The 19,069-nt window shown below is 47.6% G+C and overlaps 1 protein-coding gene across 1 annotated transcript in view; it reads left to right on the top strand.

Annotated features, from left to right (window-relative positions):
* pnpla7b (patatin-like phospholipase domain containing 7b) overlaps positions 1 to 19,069 on the top strand; it is a 320,770-nt gene that overhangs the window by 174,284 nt on the left and 127,417 nt on the right. Inside the window, exons 21-22 of the mRNA XM_085965146.1 lie at positions 10,168 to 10,243; positions 15,357 to 15,509. Coding sequence (XP_085821272.1) covers positions 10,168 to 10,243; positions 15,357 to 15,509 — 229 coding nt within the window. The remainder of the gene's footprint in view (positions 1 to 10,167; positions 10,244 to 15,356; positions 15,510 to 19,069) is intronic.

Here is a 19,069-nt window from a genome sequence, read left to right as displayed (position 1 = left end):
AGCACACTGTGAATCTGTCTGGGGGGATGGAGCTGGGGAGTGGGCAGCACACTGTGAATCTGTCTGGGGGGGATGGAGCTGGGGGTGAGGGAGTGGGCAGCACACTGTGAATCTGTCTGGGGGGATGGAGCTTGGGGTGAGGGAGTGGGCAGCACACTGTGAATCTGTCTGGGGGGATGGAGCTGGGGATGAGGGAGTGGGCAGCACACTGTGAATCTGTCTGGGGGGATGGAGCTGGGGGTGAGGGAGTGGGCAGCACACTGAATCTGTGGGGGGATGGAGCTGGGGAGTGGGCAGCACACTGAATCTGTCTGGGGGGATGGAGCTTGGGGTGAGGGAGTGGGCAGCACACTGAATCTGGCTGGGGGGATGGAGCTGGGGGTGAGGGAGTGGGCAGCACACTGAATCTGTCTCGGGGGATGGAGCTGGGGAGTGGGCAGCACACTGTGAATCTGTCTGGGGGGATGGAGCTGGGGAGTGGGCAGCACACTGAATCTGTCTGGGGGGATGGAGCTGGGGGTGAGGGAGTGGGAAGCACACTGAATCTGTCTGGGGGGATGGAGCTGGGGAGTGGGCAGCACACTGTGAATCTGGGGGGATGGAGCTGGGGGTGAGGGAATGGGCAGCACACTGAATCTGTCTGGGGGGATGGAGCTGGGGGTGAGGGAATGGGCAGCACACTGTGAATCTGTCTGGGGGGATGGAGCTGGGGGTGAGGGAGTGGGCAGCACACTGTGAATCTGTCTGGGGGGGATGGAGCTGGGGAGTGGGCAGCACACTGTGAATCTGTCTGGGGGGATGGAGCTGGGGGTGAGGGAGTGGGCAGCACACTGTGAATCTGTCTGGGGGGGATGGAGCTGGGGAGTGGGCAGCACACTGTGAATCTGTCTGGGGGGATGGAGCTGGGGGTGAGGGAGTGGGCAGCACACTGTGAATCTGGCTGGGGGGATGGAGCTGGGGGTGAGGGAGTGGGCAGCACACTGTGAATCTGTCTGGGGGGATGGAGCTGGGGAGTGGGCAGCACACTGTGAATCTGGCTGGGGATGAGGGAGTGGGCAGCACACTGTGAATCTGCCTGGGGGATGGAGCTGGGGGTGAGGGAATGGGCAGCACACTGTGAATCTGCCTGGGGGATGGAACTGGGGGTGAGGGAATGGGCAGCACACTGAATCTGCCTGGGGGATGGAGCTGGGGGTGAGGGAATGGGCAGCACAGTGTGAATCTGCCTGGGGGATGGAACTGGGGGTGAGGGAATGGGCAGCACAGTGTGAATCTGCCTGGGGGATGGAACTGGGGGTGAGGGAATGGGCAGCACAGTGTGAATCTGCCTGGGGGATGGAACTGGGGGTGAGGGAATGGGCAGCACACTGAATCTGCCTGGGGGATGGAGCTGGGGGTGAGGGAATGGGCAGCACACTGAATCTGCCTGGGGGATGGAGCTGGGGGTGAGGGAATGGGCAGCACACTGAATCTGCCTGGGGGATGGAGCTGGGGGTGAGGGAGTGGGCAGCACACTTTGAATCTGGCTGGGGATGGAGCTGGGGGATGAGGGAATGGGTAGCGCACTGAAACTGATTGGGACTGGAGAGAAGGGTGGGGGAATGGGCAGCACACTGTGAATCTGCCTGGGGGATGGAGCTGGGGATGAGGGAATGGGCAGCACACTGTGAATCTGCCTGGGGGATGGAGCTGGGGATGAGGGAATGGGCAGCACACTGTGAATCTGCCTGGGGGATGGAGCTGGGGATGAGGGAATGGGCAGCACACTGTGAATCTGGCTGGGGATGGAGCTGGGGGTGAGGGAGTGGGCAGCACACTGAATCTGGCTGGGGATGGAGCTGGGGGTGAGGGAATGGGCAGCACACTGAATCTGTGTGGGGATGGAGCGGGGGGTGAGGAGTGGGCAGCACACTGTGAATGTGGCTGGGGATGAAGCTGGGGGATGAGGGAATGGGTAGCGCACTGAAACTGGCTGGGGGTGAGGGAGTGGTCAGCACACTGTGAATCTGCCTGGGGGATGGAGCTGGGGGGTGAGGGAGTGGGCAGCACACTGAATCTGGCTGGGGATGGAGCTGAGTGTGAGGGAATGGGCAGCACACTGAATCTGCCTGGGGATGGAGCTGGGGAGTGGGCAGCACTGTGAATCTGCTTGGGGATGGGAAGGGCACTGTGAAACCTGCAATGTTTGTAAAAGGATGTTTGCTCCTGCAATGTATAGACTTGGCAACTGGGTCTGACTACACTTTTGCGCTCTTAACAGAAGCCAGCAGTTTTTAAAACTGTTCCTAATTTTGAGGGTCTGCCAGTGATAGTATACATTAGGTAAAATATTCAAGGCATTGTACGAGTGCGAGTCAGCAGAGAGTGCTGTGAGTTTGGGTAAGTGTGAGAGTTCTTTAATTGTTATTTCTCTTTAAATCATTGTTGATAAGATTATTTAAGCAGTTTAAGTAAAGGGGAAAAGTTAAATATTTGGGATTCTGTTGGTTTAAGAGTAAAACAAGGTTACACTGCAGTAGGAGTAAATTGGCACAGCAGGCAGTGGAAACCAGTTTTCTAACCAATCAGCAGGGGTGACTCATTTGGCTGTAAACAAACAAACAGTATAAAAAGACCAGTGCTAGTGCGTGCAAGCACTGAGTGCGAGTCAGCAGAGAGTGCTGAGTTTGGGTAAGTGTGAGTTAGGGTAAGTGGGGTGTTAGGTGCTCTTTTCAAACTTTAACTCTGTGGGTTGTAGTTAATAAGGCCTTTCTGGTGCAGAGTGACTGTTGGTAAACCATTTAACTGGTGTAACTAGAGGGATTGATTTAATTTAAATCCAATTAATTAAAGGGGATAGTAGCATCTAAAATCGGGCAGAGGGTGTCCATAACTAACAATAAAAAATTAATTAATTACATAGAATGGAGCAGGTGATGTGTTACTGTTGCGAGATGTGGGAGCCGGTGGACCCCATTGAGGCTCATGGTGATTACGTCTGTGACAAGTGTCTGCTGCTACAGGAACTCCAGCTCAGTGTTGATGAGCTGGAGTCTGAGCTTCAGACACTGCGACACATCAGGGAGGGGGAGAAGTACCTGGACTCTGTATCAGGAGCTGGTCACACCTATGAAGTTAATTAATTCAGATGTAACCCATGGTCAGGGACAGGACGGTGTGACTACGAGTGAGGCAGGTACGGGGATCCAGGAGGTAGAGCTGGAGGAGCCGCAGCCCTTGCTCTTGTCCAACAGGTTCGAGGTTCTTACTCCCTGTGGGGACAGGAGCAGGGACTGCAGGGAGGATGAGCAGCCTGGCCACAGCACCGTGGAACGGGGGGCCATTCAAGAGGGGGGAGTAAATAGAAATGTTGTAGTGGTAGGGGATAGTATTATTAGGGGGATAGATAGAGTTCTCTGCAGCCGAGAGCAAGAGTCCCGAAGGCTGTGTTGCCTACCTGGTGACAGGGTTAAGGACATCTCCTCTGGGCTGGAAAGAAACTTGCAGTGGGAGGGGGTGGATCCAGTTGTCGTGGTCCATGTTGGTACAAACGACGTAGATAGGACTAGGAAGCCGGTTCTGTTAAAGGAGTATGAGCAGCTAGGGGTCAAATTAAAAAACAGAACCTCAAGGGTAATAATCTCACCTGAGCCACGAGCGAATTTGGCTAGGACAAATAAAATTAGAGAGTTAAATGCGTGGCTCAAAGACTGGTGTGGGAGAAATGGGTTTTGCTTCCTGGGACACTGGCAGCAGTACTGGGGCAGGAGGGAGCTGTTCCGTTGGGACGGGCTTCACTTGGCCAGTGCTGGGACTAGAGTCCTGGCGGATCATATAACTAGGGCTGTAGAGAGGGCTTTAAACTATCTAGTGGGGGGGAGGTTCCTAGAGAGCAAATAATAAAAATTACAACAGAGAAGGTCATAGACTTAGGTAGCAGTGGGGAAATTAAAAACCAGAGCGTGTCAGGAAGGGGCAGAAGGTATGGAGTAAAAGGTAAAGTAATAAAAAGGGCAAAAGCAGGAACTAAGTGTCACAAAACATATTTGAAAGTTCTCTATCTGAATGCACGTAGCATTTGTAACAAAATAGACGAGTTAATGGCACAAATAACTACATATGGGTATGATCTTGTGGCCATTACAGAAACATGGCTGCAGGGTGACCATGCCTGGGAATTAAACATACCAGGTTATTTAACGATCAGGAAGGACAGGCAGGAAGGAAGGGGAGGTGGGGTGGCTATGTTAATAAAGGAAGGAATCACTGTAATACAGAGAAATGATATTGGGTCAAAAGATCAGGATAATGAAACAGTTTGGGTGGAGATAAGGAATAATAAGGGGAAAAAAACACTAGTGGGCATAGTCTATAGGCCTCCGAACAGTTGCAACTCTGTTGGACGGAGTATCAATCAGGAAATAGTTGAGGCTTGTAATAAGGGAACATCTATAATTATGGGGGATTTTAACTATCATATTAATTGGACAAATCAAATTGGGCAGGGCTGCCTTGAGGATGAGTTCAGTGAGTGTATTAGGGATGGGTTTCTTGAGCAGTATGTAACTGAACCGACCAGGGGGCAAGCAACCTTAGATCTGGCCCTGTGTAACGAGACAGGATTAATTAAAAATGTCCTAGTAAAGGATCCCCTTGGAATGAGTGACCATAACATGGTTGAATTCCATATTCAATTAGAGGGTGAGAAGGTTGGATCTCAAACAAACGTGCTAAGCTTGAATAAAGGAGACTATGAAGGTATGAGAGCGGAATTGAGTAGAGTGGATTGGGAAAATAGATTAAAGGGTAAGACGATACATGATCAGTGGTGTACATTTAAGGAGTTATTTTACAACTTCAAAAAAATATATATTCCACTGAGAAGAAAAGGGTGTAAAAGAAAAGACAGCCATCCGTGGCTAAGTAAAGAAATTAAGGATAGTATTCGACTAAAAACAAGGGCATATAAGGTAGCCAAATCTAGTGGGAGAATAGAGGATTGGGAAAACTTTAAAAGACAGCAAAAAATAACAAAAAGATTGATTAAGAAAGGGAAGATAGATTATGAAAGTAAATTAGCAAAAGATATAAAAACAGTAAGAGTTTTTATAGTTATATAAAAAGAAAAAGGGTGGCTAAAGTAAATGTTGGTCCCTTAGAGGATGAGACTGGGAAATTAATGGTGGGAAATATGGAGATGGCAAAAACACTGAATATTTTGTATCAGTCTTTGCAGTAGAAGACACTAAGAATATCCCAACACTGGACAAACAGGGGGCTATGGGGGGGGAGGAGCTAAACACGATCAAAATCACTAAGGAAGTGGTACTCGGTAAAATAATGGGACTCAAGGCGGATAAATCACCTGGACCTGATGGCTTACATCCTAGGGTCTTGAGGGAAGTGGCGGTAGAGATTGTGGATGCATTAGTAATAATTTTCCAAAACTCCCTGGACTCAGCAAAGGTCCCGGCAGACTGGAAAACTGCTAATGTAACACCCTTATTTAAAAAGGGCAGTAGACAGAAGGCTGGAAACTATAGCCTAACATCTGTGGTAGGTAAAATTTTGGAGTCCATTATTAAGGAGACAGTAACAGGACATTTGGATAATCATCATTTAATAGGACAAAGTCAACATGGTTTTATGAAGGGGAAGTCATGTTTGACAAATTTGCTGGAGTTCTTTGAGGAAGTAACATATAGGGTGGATAAAGGGGAACCAGTGGACGTAGTGTATTTCGACTTCCAAAAGGCATTTGACAAGGTGCCACACAAGATTATTGCTTAAGATAAAAAATCACGGGATTGGGGGTAATATTCTGGCATGGATAGAGGATTGGCTATCTAACAGAAGGCAGAGAGTTGGGATAAATGGTTCATTCTCAGACTGGCAATCAGTAACTAGTGGTGTTCCGCAGGGGTCAGTGCTGGGTCCCCAACTCTTTACAATCTATATTAACGATTTGGAGGAGGGGACCGAGTGTAACGTATCCAAGTTTGCAGATGATGCTAAGATGGGAGGGAAAGTAGTGAGTGAGGAGGACATAAAAAAACCTGCAAGGGGACATAGACAGGCTAAGTAAGTGGGCAGAGATTTGGCAGATGGAATACAATACTGGAAAGTGTGAGGTTATGCACTTTGGCAGGAAAAATCGTAGAGCAAGTTATTATCTTAATGGCAAGAGACTGGAAAGTACTGAAGTACAAAGGGATCTGGGGGTCCTGGTGCACGAAACTCAAAAGGTTAGTATGCAGGTGCAGCAAGTGATTAAGAAGGCCAATGGAATGTTGGCTTTCATTGCTAGGGGGATAGAATATAAAAATAGGGAGGTATTGCTTCAGTTGTACAAGGTATTGGTGAGACCGCACCTGGAATACTGCATACAGTTTTGGTGTCCATACTTAAGAAAAGACATACTTGCTCTCGAGTCAGTACAAAGAAGGTTCACTCGGTTAATCCCGGGGATGAGGGGATGGACATATGAGGAGAGGTTGAGTAGATTGGGACTCTACTCATTGGAGTTCAGAAGAATGAGAGGCGATCTTATTGAAACATATAAGATTGTGAAGGGGTTGGATCGGGTGGATGCGGGGAAGATGTTCCCGATGATGGGTGAAACTAGAACTAGGGGGCATAGTCTTAGAATAAGGGGCTGCTCTTTCAAAACTGAGATGAGGAGCAACTACTTCACTCAGAGGGTGGTAGGTCCATGGAATATGCTGCCCCAAAAAGCTGTAGAAGCTGCATCATTACATAAATTTAAAACAGAAATAGACAGTTTCCTAGAAGTAAAGGGAATTAAGGGTTATGGGGAGCGGGCAGGAATTTGGACATGAGTCTAGGTTCGGATCGGACATGGCCCTGTGGGTAGTGGAGCGGGCCCAGGGGCCGTGTAGCCTGATCCTGCTCCTATTTCGTGTGTCTAATTCTGTTAGATTCAGGAGATGGTTCTGTGATAGTAGATTGGCGGTTAGGATCAGATCAGCCATGATCTTATTGAATGGCGGAGCAGGCTCAAGGGGCCGATTGGCCTACTCCTGCTCCTATTTCTTATGTTCTTATGTGCAGCACACAGGCGACTGCAGCAATTCCTGTGAATTTAACTTATCTCCGATAATTTGTATTTAAGCTTGTCTTGCCCTTCTGTTTGGTAGTATAGAGTTTACAAAGTACTTTCTCTGCATTGGAATTGTTTATTATGTATAAAGATTCCCTTTAACTTCTGGACACCGCACTGCTCACTCTGTCGGCTGAAAAGGAGTGACACCAGGGTTTTTAAGGAATAATGGGTCTGGCATAGATTAAGGTTTGACGGCCGTGCTCCAGGATTGTACATTCACAGGAGCCTGACTGCAGTGAGCTCGGGGTGAGGTGATTGCCAGTGTGCTCTGTGACTTTAAATACAAGAACACAAATGCTTTTGTAAGTACAGAAAATGCTGGAAACACTCAGCAGGTCAGGCAGCATTGAGGAGAGATAAACAGTCAACGTTTCAGGTCGATGACCCTTCGTCAGAGTTCTGACGAAAGGTCCCCCGACTCGAAATGTTGGCTCTGTTTCTCTCTCTCCTCGATGCTGCCTGACCTGAGTGTTTCCAGCATTTTCTGTTGTTATTTCAGATTTCAAGCATCTGCAGTATTTTGCTGTTGTGTTTTTGTAAGTATATTGACTGTGCTGTGCAATACTGCATGACTAAAATTTCATCTGCTTTTGCAAACATCTTTTATAATAAAAAAAGTTCCAGTACATAGTGCCTCGGTGGTGAGGTATGGATTCGCACCCATGATCTCCACGGTACTGGATTCTGGGTCAGAGCTAAGTGACCATGGAAAGTGGAGAGCAGACACCAGTACTTGCATACAGGGAAGAGCCCCAGGTCAAGTATTTCCCGGGCTGCCCTTGTAGAATTCCTGGTGCACACTAAGGCTTGAGCTCATAATCCAGGATGTCATTTCAGTGCCATCTTTTGGACGAGACATTAAATCTGGTTCTCTCTTCAGATGAATGTTTGAAAACTAACTGGAAAATTGGTTTATGCAGCGAGTTACGATCTGGAATGCACTGCCTGAACGAATGGTGGAAGCAGGTTCAGTAGTGATTTTCAAAAGAAACTTGGACATTTCAAAAAGAGAGTTGCATTTCTATAGCGCCTTTCACAACCTCAGAACGTCCCAAAGTGCTTTACAGCCAATGAAGCACTTTTTTTTGAAGTGTAGCCACTGTTGTAATGTAGGAAACGTGGCAGCCAATTGCGTACAGCAAGCTCCCACAAACAGCAATGTGAAAATGACTAGATCATCTGTTTTTTTGTGATGTTGATTGAGGGATAAATATTGGCCAGGACAGTGGGGATAACTCGCCTGCTCTTCTTCGAAATAATGCCATAGGATCTTTTCCATACACTTGAGAGAGCAGACAGGGCCTCGGTTTAACGTCTCATCCAAAAGACACCACCTCTGATAGCACTGCTTTCTTGAATTTCTTGAAAAGGAAACAAATACAGCGCTATGGGGAAAGAGTAGTGGGGTGAGACTGATTGGACACCTCTTTGAAAGAGCCGGCACAGGCACGATGGACCGAATGGCGGCCTCCTGTGCTGTATGATTCTATGGTATGGTTGGAAGATGTGATCATATGGGATGAAAGGCCACTTCATCCCATCATTTGAATGAAGCATTGAAAGGAGCTAGGGGAACTGGGTGGTGCAGTGGGTTTGACACTGGCCTTTCAACTCTGGTACCTGGGTTTAAATCCTGGCAGGACTAATGAGATTAAGGTCTCCCCTATCTGCCGGCTGTAAGGGTCCAATGTAAAATGAATTTGGGAGTCTCAATCTAGCTCCTAGTGGAATTGAGCCTAAAGCTCAAAACTGCCTCTAATTGGGTGCTTATGGGCTACGTCAGTCAGACAGGCCTAAGGATGGTTGGTGTGGGAAATGGAAGAATTGTCACACTTGATTGTAGTGGTGTTCTTCTGAGTTTGGGGCAGAGGCACACTGTTGGGGCAGAATAGAGGGAACTTAATACTTAAAGTTACAGGAAACTTTGTGATATCCAGCACCGACGGGACCGAGCTGTTGCCGATCTATCAAAACTGCCGGACATACAAAGTTAATGTTGAAGCATACGGAGGTTTTCATCTCCGTATCTGACAACAAACACTGTTGCTCAGCAACAGCTTCTAAACAGTCGGCTGCAGCTGCAAGCGTCTCTAGCTGAAGCTGTTGCTATAGCTACAGACCATGCAGTGCCTGACTTGGGGGAAAAAAGCAACGAGAACTAAAAAAAAAACTTATAGAAAACGGCTCCTGATTTTTGCTGTTAGATCGAGTATTCCGGACATATAACCTCCGGATAAACCAAAGTTTCCTATACTTTATGCAGACAGTTGGTGCCTGAAATAGCAAGTGCCCCGTTGCCCAGCAACAAGATCCTCCATTGTGATCAGTGCTCAAACAAATTAAATTAAGTGATGGAATGGCTTCCCTCCTCCGAGTTCAGAGCAGTAGATGCTTGGGCAGGCACATGTCTCAGCTCAACAGACATGTGCCTGAAAGGCCAAGAAAGGTGGGGGGGGGGGAGCGAAATCACAGGGCATTGTGCCCTCAGATGTCAAAAAAGTATCTGTGCACATGAACTGAGGAACTTTTGGGAACAGTTTATTTTGTTTCTGCTTGTATTTCTCCCTCTGTGGAAGGTGGAAGGCAGACAGTGTAGGCAGGAGACTGCACGCACTTCATACACAACAACATTAACACGGGAAAGTTAACAATTATGGTGTAATCACTGCAAGCTTATTGAATGATCTAGAGTTGATTATTGGGAAATTCTGGCCTCTTGCGCTTCCCCGATTTTCATTGTCCACCATTGGCGGCCATGCCTAGGCCCTAAGCTCTGGAATTCCCTCCCTAAACCTCTCCACTTCTCTGCACCTCTCTCCTCCTTTAAGATGCTCCTTAAAACCTACCACTTTGACCATTCTTTTGGTCACCTGACCTAATATCTGCTTGGTGTCCGATTCTGTTTGATAACGCTCCTGTGAAACGCCTTGGGACGTTTTACTACATTAAAGGTGCTATATAAATCCAGGTGGTGGTTGTTGAAATGAGAGTCACTATATCTTCCAGTGAACTCGGTCTAGACCTTGCAGTGTGAACACTCATGAATTGGTGCTGTTTTGTTTTAGGTGGTTACACGACTCATTCACCTACTGGGCCAGAAGATTCTTGGCAACCTGCAGCAAGTCAGTGGTCCATTAGCAGGTAAGGACTTTAACAGCACTAACATGTTCCCCTCGTCATTGCATTGAAAGGGTAATAACTACAAGCTGAGTTTTTCTCACAGGCTGCTGGGGCTGAGGGAGGAGAATCGTCCAACGTTCCCTTTAATCTGCAGGTCCCGCGCAGCCGATGAGCCGGCTTTTAAATAGAAAAACCCACACGTACGGAATTGTGAATGGCCCGTGCAGCTAGTTAAAGGGGCCGTGTAGGCCAGAACAAAATTAGAGGGACCATTGCCACCGTCCACTGGAAGCTATGTTTAAATGAGAAAATTAGAACTTACAGAAATATTACCCTTTTTGTTTTTATTTAAGCGTATATAAAACAATGGGCTTTCTCCTTGGAAGTGTGATGGTATTTTTTTTCTTAACATTTAAAAATTGTTAACAAAAGAACATTCATGGGGTATGCTACCCTTAATTTGACTGGTCCTACCAACTTCATTAACAGCTCACAGCATTGATTCCAGCGGTTCATGTATGCACTGTCCGCTCCTGTGTAACAAACAGTGGTCCTGATTGAAGTCGCAAGAATGTCCCTCTATCTTTATTTTAAAGTTGAGTAGTTTTATTTATACACCAGCTGATTGGGAAGATTCAGGGGACCATGGCAGTAAGAGATTAGCGTGTAAAGTTAAGGCACATGGGATTGGGGGCAAGGTATTGACTTGGATAGAGAACTGGTTGGCAGACAGGAAGCAAAGAGTTGGAATAAACGGGTCTTTTTCCAAATGGCAGGCAGTGACTAGTGGGGTACCACAGGGATCGGTCCTAGGACCCCAGCTATTCGCAATATATATTAATGATCTAGACGAGGGAACTAGATGTAATATCTCCAAGTTTGCAGACGACACAAAGCTGAGGAGGATGCTGAGAAACTCCAGGATGATTTGGACAGGTTGGGTGATTGGGCAGAAGCATGGCAGATGCAGTATAATGTGGATAAATGCGAGGTTATCCACTTTGGTGGCAAAAACAAGAAGGCAGATTATTATCTGAACGGCAATAGATTGGGAGAAGGGGAAGTGCAATGAGACCTGGGTGTCCTTGTGCACCAGTCGCTGAAGGTAAGCATGCAGGTGCAGCAGGCGGTTAAGAAGGCAAATGGTATGTTGGCCTTCGTAGCGAGAGGATTTGAGTACAGGAGCAAGGATGTCTTGCTGCAGTTGTACAGGACCTTGGTGAGACCACACCTTGAGTATTGTGTGCAGTTTTGGTCGCCTTATCTGACGAAGGATGTTCTTGCCATGGAAGGAGTGCAGCGAAGATTCACCAGGCTGATACCTGGGATGGCAGGAATGATTTATGAGGAGAGATTGGGTCGATTGGGCTTATACTCACTGGAGTTTAGAAGAATGAGAGGGGATCTCATTGAAACTTATAAAATTCTAACAGGACTAGATGCAGGAAGGATGTTCCCGATGGCCGGGGAGTCCAGAACCAGGGGTCACAGTCTAAGGATAAGGGGTAAACCATTTAGGACAGAGATGAGGAGGAATTTTTTCACCGAGAGTGGTGAACCTGTGGAATTCTCTACCACAGAAGGCAGTAGAGGCCAATTCATTAAATATATTCAAGAAGGAGTTAGATGTATTTCTTAAGGCTAAAGGAATCAAGGGATATGGGGAGAAGGCAGGAACAGGGTACTGAGTTTGGATGATCAGCCATGATCGCATTGAATGGCGGAGCAGGCTCGAGGGGCCGATTGGCCTACTCCTGCTCCTATCTTCTATGTAATGATCCCGCTGATAGCTTTTCTAAGGCCCATCCCTCCTGGCACTAAGGTGTGGTGTCTTCTGTTTGTCTCTGATGATTGGAATGACTCTTGACAATCGAACGATTCCACCTCTCGAGCTGCCTATGAACTTCAGAAGTAACAAAAGTAACACAGACAGATTACACAAGCAAAATACTGCGGATGCTAGAAATCTGAAATAAAAGAAGAAAATGCTGGAAGCACCTTGTGTAGTTAAGGATGTGGCAACTAGGAAAAAGCTTGTGAACGTAATTACCATGTTTCTTTTGTGAAGGTATCACCTCTAAAACCATAATACTGTACATTCATTTCATTTGGATTACATTTTTAAGCCTATTTGAAATTAAAGTACTGTCACACAGCAACCAAATCAAGGGCTTTCAATCTCTGTAATTTGGATTTCCAGATATCTAATATCCTCTTTATAATTAGAGTTCACTATTCCCTGAACACAGAAGTCATCACTGTTTTTCACCCATTTGAATGTCTGTGCCTTGACTTATTCCAATGCTCCCCTGGCCGGACTCCAACCTTGCAGCCTCTGTAAGCTTGAGCTCATCCCGAACTCTGCTGCCCGTATCCTAAATCTCACCAAGTCCCGTTCCCCCGTCACCCCCTGTGCTCGCGGACTTGCATTGGATCCCGGTGCGGCAGCACCTCGATTTAAAAATTCTTAACCTTGTTTTCAAATCCCTCCATGGCCTCGTCCTCCTCCCCCCCTCCCCCCCCCCCCCCCCACCCCTCCCCATCTCTGTAACCTCCTCCAGCCCTACACAACCCTCCGAGATCTCTGCGCTCCTCCAATTCTGGTCTCTCGTGCATCGCTGATTTTAATCGCTCCACCGTTGGCGGCCGTGCCTTCAGCTGCCTAGGCTCTAAACACCTCTGCCTCTCCCCCTCTCCCACCATGGATTTATTAGTGGCTATCTTATATTTATGACGCTCAATTTTGAGCTCCCCACAAGCAAAAACATCTTCTCTACGCCTACCCTATCAAACACCTTCATAATTTTTAAAATCTCTATAAGGTTACCCCTCAATCTTTTTTTTAGAGAGAAAAGAGCCCCATCCTGTTCAGTCTTTTCTGATGGTTATAAGCTCCCAGTTCTGGTATCATTCTTGTAAAGCTTTTTTGCCCCTTCTCCAGTGCCTCTAATACCCTTTTGGTCATATGGAGACCAGACCTGTGCACAGTATTTAAGAGTGGTCTAAACAAGGTTATATACAAGTTTAACATAACCTCTCTGCTTTTCAGTTCTATTCCATAGAAACTCTGTCGATCGGAGCTTGTATTCCTAATCTCTGGAAATGTACCTGGAGCTGCTGAGAGCTCAGTCCAACTGTTGGGGAAGCAAAGCTTGGTTCCATGTCGATCAAGTGCTGAACTGAAGCCTGTACCTTTCGACTGCTCTTTGTTAATCAGGACGCTGTTGTATCAGACAGTGCTGCTGAGCAAGGAGCAGTGGTGTGCACGACAGGGGCCAGCCGTGGCTCCGTTGGGAGCACGCTTGCCTCCAAGTAGAAGGTTGTGGATTCAAGTCCCACTTTGGAGACTTGAGCACAAAAATCTCTGGTCCACCTGAGAGAGCAGAAGGGGCCTTGATTTAACATCTCTCTCTCTCTCTCTCTCTCTCTCTCTCTCTCTCTCTCTCTTTTTCCCCCCCCCCCCCCGGCGCTCTCTTCCCCTCTTTTCTCTCTCTCTGGCTCTCTTCCCCCCCTTTTCTCTCTGGCTCTCTTCCCCCCTTTTCTCTCTGGCTCTCTTCCCCCCTTTTCTCTCTGGCTCTCTTCCCCCCTTTTCTCTCTGGCTCTCTTCCCCCCTTTTCTCTCTGGCTCTCTTCCCCCCTTCTCTCTCTCTCTGGCTCTCTTCCCCCCTTTTCTCTCTCTCTCTCTCTCTCTCTCTAGCTCTCTTCCCCCCTTTTCTCTCTCTCTGGCTCTCTTCCCCCTTCTCTCTCTCTCTCTGGCTCTCTTCGCCCCTTCTCTCTCTCGCTCTCTTCCCCCCTTCTCTCTCTCGCTCTCTTCCCCCTTCTCTCTCTCGCTCTCTTCCCCCCTTCTCTCTCTCTCTCGCTCTTTTCCCCCTTCTCTCTCTCGCGCTCTCTTCCCCCCCTTCTCTCTCGCTCTCTTCCCCCCCTTCTCTCTCGCTCTCTTCCCCCCTTCTCTCTCTCTCGCTCTCTTCCCCCCCCTTCTCTCGCTCTCTTCCCCCCTTCTCTCGCTCTCTTCCCCCCTTCTCTCTCGCGCTCTTCCCCCCTTCTCTTCCCCCTTTCTCTCTCTCTCGCTCTCTTCCCCCCTTCTCTCGCTCTCTTCCCCCCCTTCTCTCTCGCTCTCTTCCCCCCTTCTCTTCCCCCTTTCTCTCTCTCTCGCTCTCTTCCCCCCTTCTCTCTCTCTCTCTCTGGCTCTCTTCCCCCCCTTCTCTCGCTCTCTTCCCCCCTTCTCTCTCTCTCTCTCTGGCTCTCTTCACCCTTCTCTCGCTCTCTCGCTCTCTTCCCCCCCCCTTCTCTCTCTCTCTTGCTCTCTTCCCCCCCTTCTCTCTCTCTCTCTCTCTCTCTCTCTCTCTCTCTCTCTCTCTTCCCCCCCCCTTCTCTCTCTCTCTCTGGCTCTCTTCACCGCGCTCTCGCTCTCTTCCCCCCTTCTCTCGCTCTCTTCCCCCCCTTCTCTCTCTCTCTCGCTCTCTTCCCCCCTTCTCTCTCTCTCTCTCGCTCCATACATCCTTCCCATCATTGGACTATAAATCCATAAACGGGCATCCTGGCTCCTGATCAATCCATAAACGTTGAATTCCTATCTCAATTGCACTTTAAAAATGTTACATGCATCTTCCTCAATGGGTAAAGCCACTGCCTGCAGCAGCATTGAGTCACATAAAGCACTCCCTGGTCTGTGCTGTGAGTTAATTGATCTCGGCCCATAGGGATGCTACAAGAACTTTGGAACAAGGACGGGAAACCTCAGCCAGGGTTCTTGCTGCTGGAAAGTGTTGGGGTGAGAATAGGATTGGGCTTGGCTGTGATACGATTACAGCCCAATAGCTTCTACATCCTCCCTGTTCTAGGCCCATACGTGAAGAATGGTCACTTGAGTGAGATTCCAGAGTGCTGCTACCTTCCGTGCGACTTTGGCCCAGCAAGACTCGGGACCTTTAGGAGGGCTGGAGGGAAGAACGTGCAACATTTAGTATTGGCCAAGTATGAAAGGTGCTGCTTCTCCCGGCTCCAGCAGTACGCTTGTGGTAGCGGAAGCCCCCCCCAGCACACTGTAGGTGCATCAGAGATGGCTCAATAATGCCAAAGCTCTTGCATGTCATTGCATAAGCTAACTTTAGTAAACTTTATTTTCTCTGTACAAGGACGTGGCTTGGGAATCCACACGGTGAGCAACAAATGGGAATCGGTGGGGAATCCTGCCAGTAATCTCTCCACAGTGGCCATTCTGCCGGTGTCTGAGGACGTTCCCCTTACCACCTTCACCCTGGAACTCCGACATGCACTCTGTGCCATAGGTAAGCAACAATTTAAATAGTCCTGTCATCTAGAAAGCATTTACAGCTTATACTATACACAGTGTGATGCCGAAATCTGTCTACAGTTTATACACCGTACGTACACTGTACATTGCCTACTCCTGTCTACAGTACATATTATCTATCGTGCATTTTGTTCTTGCGATTTGGGCATCTCTGGATCAGCAGTATTTCTTGGCCCGAGGGAATTTAAGAGCCACGTACTGTTGGACTGGAATCTCGTGTAGGCCACACAGGCTGTGGGCTGCAGGTTCCCTGAAGGACATTAGTGAATGCTTCCACGGACCCCTGCAAAAAAACGACAGTCCCTAAGGTGTCTGTAATGTTACAGGTTTCACTGTTTTGTGCATACTATACTATATTTCACAATACAAAGAAATAATTGCACAATTTTTTCCTCATGTTACTGCTAAACATTTAAAGCTCACAAAGGTGCTCTACAGTGTCACAGTGGCTTTCAAACTTTTCTGCATGGGAGAAATCTAGCAAATACTGAATCACTCCCAGAGACACCGGGAAATACTGAATCACTCCCAGAGACACCGGGAAAATACTGAATCACTCCCAGAGACACCGGGAAAATACTGAATCACTCCCAGAGACACCGGGAAATACTGGATCACTCCTGTAAACCTCTGGGAATTACTGAGTTACTCCCAAGGGATCCTCCGCCAATACGGCTTCACTCCCGTAAACCCCCCCGCTGCAAATACTGGCGCACACTTCTGGGCAACCCTGGTCCTAACGTCTGCAAGACAGTGACGCTTATCCGAAGGAAAACAACGCCATCATTTCTTACTATACAGCAAGAGAAACAATCGGCATTTGTGGCAGTAAATGCAGAAAGATGATGCTGAGATTGGATGACTGATGAACAGAAGTCTGACCCAGGGCCTCGTTCAGGTCCAGAGACCCCCCCCCCCCCCCGCAGCTTGAAAACATCCTCTGTATAAACCAGCACAGCACTGAGCAGGGAGCTCTGTGAATCAGTCAGGAACAGTACAAGCACATTACCGCTGTTGTGTATTTTTCCTTACCTGAATAATACTGCTGAATAATCGTAATGTATAATGTATTCCTTCAAGCATAGGCTGGACCGGTTTCTGGCTGGGGCGGAGATCACCTCGTACAAAAGATAGGTACTGCGTTGAATTATCAGGACCAGAGTGATCTCCTGGACGAGTTTCAATCACCCAAAGGGAGGTCTGAGAGGACTTTCACAGAATCTTTCCCCCAAAATTGGCCTGGATTTTCAATTGTTTTATCGCCTCTCCCAACAACAACTTGTATTTATATAGCGCCTTTAACATCGTAAAACGTCCCTAAACACTTCATAAGTGTCATACGACAAAAAAAACAGGCGATAACCTGGATTCAGATGGGGTGAAAAGCATTGTTCCCTGTTTTAAAAAAAAAAAACAACAACTTTTTTTTGTGTGCATGGCCCCTTTAAGCGTCTACGTGGCCCATTCAAACTTCCGCACACACATGGCTTTTCCATTGAGAAACCGACAACCCGCCTGCACGGGAGCTTCAGCCAGCCGTGCGGCCGCGCAGCTAAACGGGAACATTGACGGAAAGTGTATGTGGGACAGGCTGGACAAACCAGAGGGTCTTTTCCTGTCTGTATGTTCGTATAATAGCAGCAACTGATTCTAACAATTAAAATGTATTCGCAGAGCAAGTGCGATCTGTGAAAATATTCAAATGATTTTATAGTGCAAGTAATAACGGTACAGCTCAGTTGCGTTCAGTAGAGGCTATCGATACCCTTCGACTGGCCATGGGGTAGTGTAATTAATGAGTGATGGCAGCAAAGGGGTGAAACCTTTCCCTCAGTAATTGTGGCATGCTTGACTGCCCACTGAAGCTCGCTTGATGTGCCAGGCTTTAATTTTAATGATGTTTCTCTTCATAAACAGTGGATCTATCCAGGAGTAAATGAAAGGCTGTAAACAGAACGCAGGCTTTCAAATGGCCAGAAATGGCCTGCGATTTGCCGTTGTGGTTTTATTGGTGGTTTGCCCCCTCCAGGGCTTTGGGCTGCAGGGGTTGACCTTTGAACTCACGGTGGGGTTCCTGTCTCTCAAGCAGACCCCGTTCATCATCCTACTCTTAATGAAGATTGTTCACTCAGTTGACAGTTCCATTCACACTAGATCTCAGATCTCATAACCTCAAATACACAGAAGAAACAGTGATGACTTTGTAGAGAATCCAATGTAATTACAAGGTTATTCCATATTAATTAAACTGCCCAGAATGTAATATGAATTTTAATTCAAAGCACCCACTGAATATTTACTATTTATGATTTCTGAGCAGAGACTACAGCTGCTACCATGATGGATAAAATATTCCGTTTATAATTACATTACTATGGGGCCAGGTATAGGTCATAAAAAACACTGGAGCATAATCAGCCTTAAAGGGAAGGTGGCAATTTGTAATGATTTTTTAAGTGATTCAGAAGCATGGTTCAGACCAAGAAACCGCATGTGTCTGTGTGCGTATGTGTAGGGTGTTATTACTAGTTATTAACATGGGGACCGTGCTACACTCGGAGGAGGTGTGTGCTATATGCAAGACTTTTAATATATTACTAGCTGATGTTTCATGGTGTTTCTTGCAGGGAGTCAGAGGTTTTACAAGAACAGAGGCATTTTTCTAAGTAGTATTATTAGAGACACTGATTTATCAGCTTTGGATGTTGCTTGGTGGGATCTGGGAGCAATGGGAACGAGGCTTGGACTCGGAGTCATGCAGAGAGGGGTTCTGGGAGCAATGAGGCCGGTCCTGGGATCACTGAAACAAAGCATCTGGGAGCACTGAGCGGGAGGTTTCATTATCTGGGAACACTGAGCGGGAGGTTTCATTATCTGGGAGCAATGAGCGGGAGGTTTCATTATCTGGGAGCAATGAGCGGGAGGTTTCATTATCTGGGAACACTGAGCGGGAGGTTTCATTATCTGGGAGCAATGAGCGGGAGGTTTCATTATCTGGGAACACTGAGCGGGAGGTTTCATTATCTGGGAACACTGAGCGGGAGGTTTCATTATCTGGGAACACTGAGCGGGAGGTTTCATTATCTGGGAACAATGAGCGGGAGGTTTCATTATCTGGGAGCAATGAGCGGGAGGTTTCATTATCTGGGAACAATGAGCGGGAGGTTTCATTATCTGGGAGCAATGAGCGGGAGGTTTCATTATCTGGGAACACTGAGCGGGAGGTTTCATTATCTGGGAGCAATGAGCGGGAGGTTTCATTATCTGGGAACACTGAGCGGGAGGTTTCATTATCTGGGAACACTGAGCGGGAGGTTTCATTATCTGGGAACAATGAGCGGGAGGTTTCATTATCTGGGAACAATGAGCGGGAGGTTTCATTATCTGGGAACAATGAGAGGGAGGTTTCCTTATCTGGGAACACTGAGCGGGAGGTTTCATTATCTGGGAACACAGAGGGAGGTTTCATTATCTGGGAACAATGAGCGGGAGGTTTCATTATCTGGGAACAATGAGCGCGAGGTTTCACTATCT

This window comes from Somniosus microcephalus, chromosome 23 (assembly GCF_052327205.1).
Source record: "Somniosus microcephalus isolate GS21.2 chromosome 23, FLI_Smic_1.0, whole genome shotgun sequence".
Classification (NCBI taxonomy): domain Eukaryota; kingdom Metazoa; phylum Chordata; class Chondrichthyes; order Squaliformes; family Somniosidae; genus Somniosus; species Somniosus microcephalus.
The sequence above is the reverse complement of the archived record's forward strand: the minus strand, read 5'-3'. Positions and strand labels throughout refer to the sequence as shown.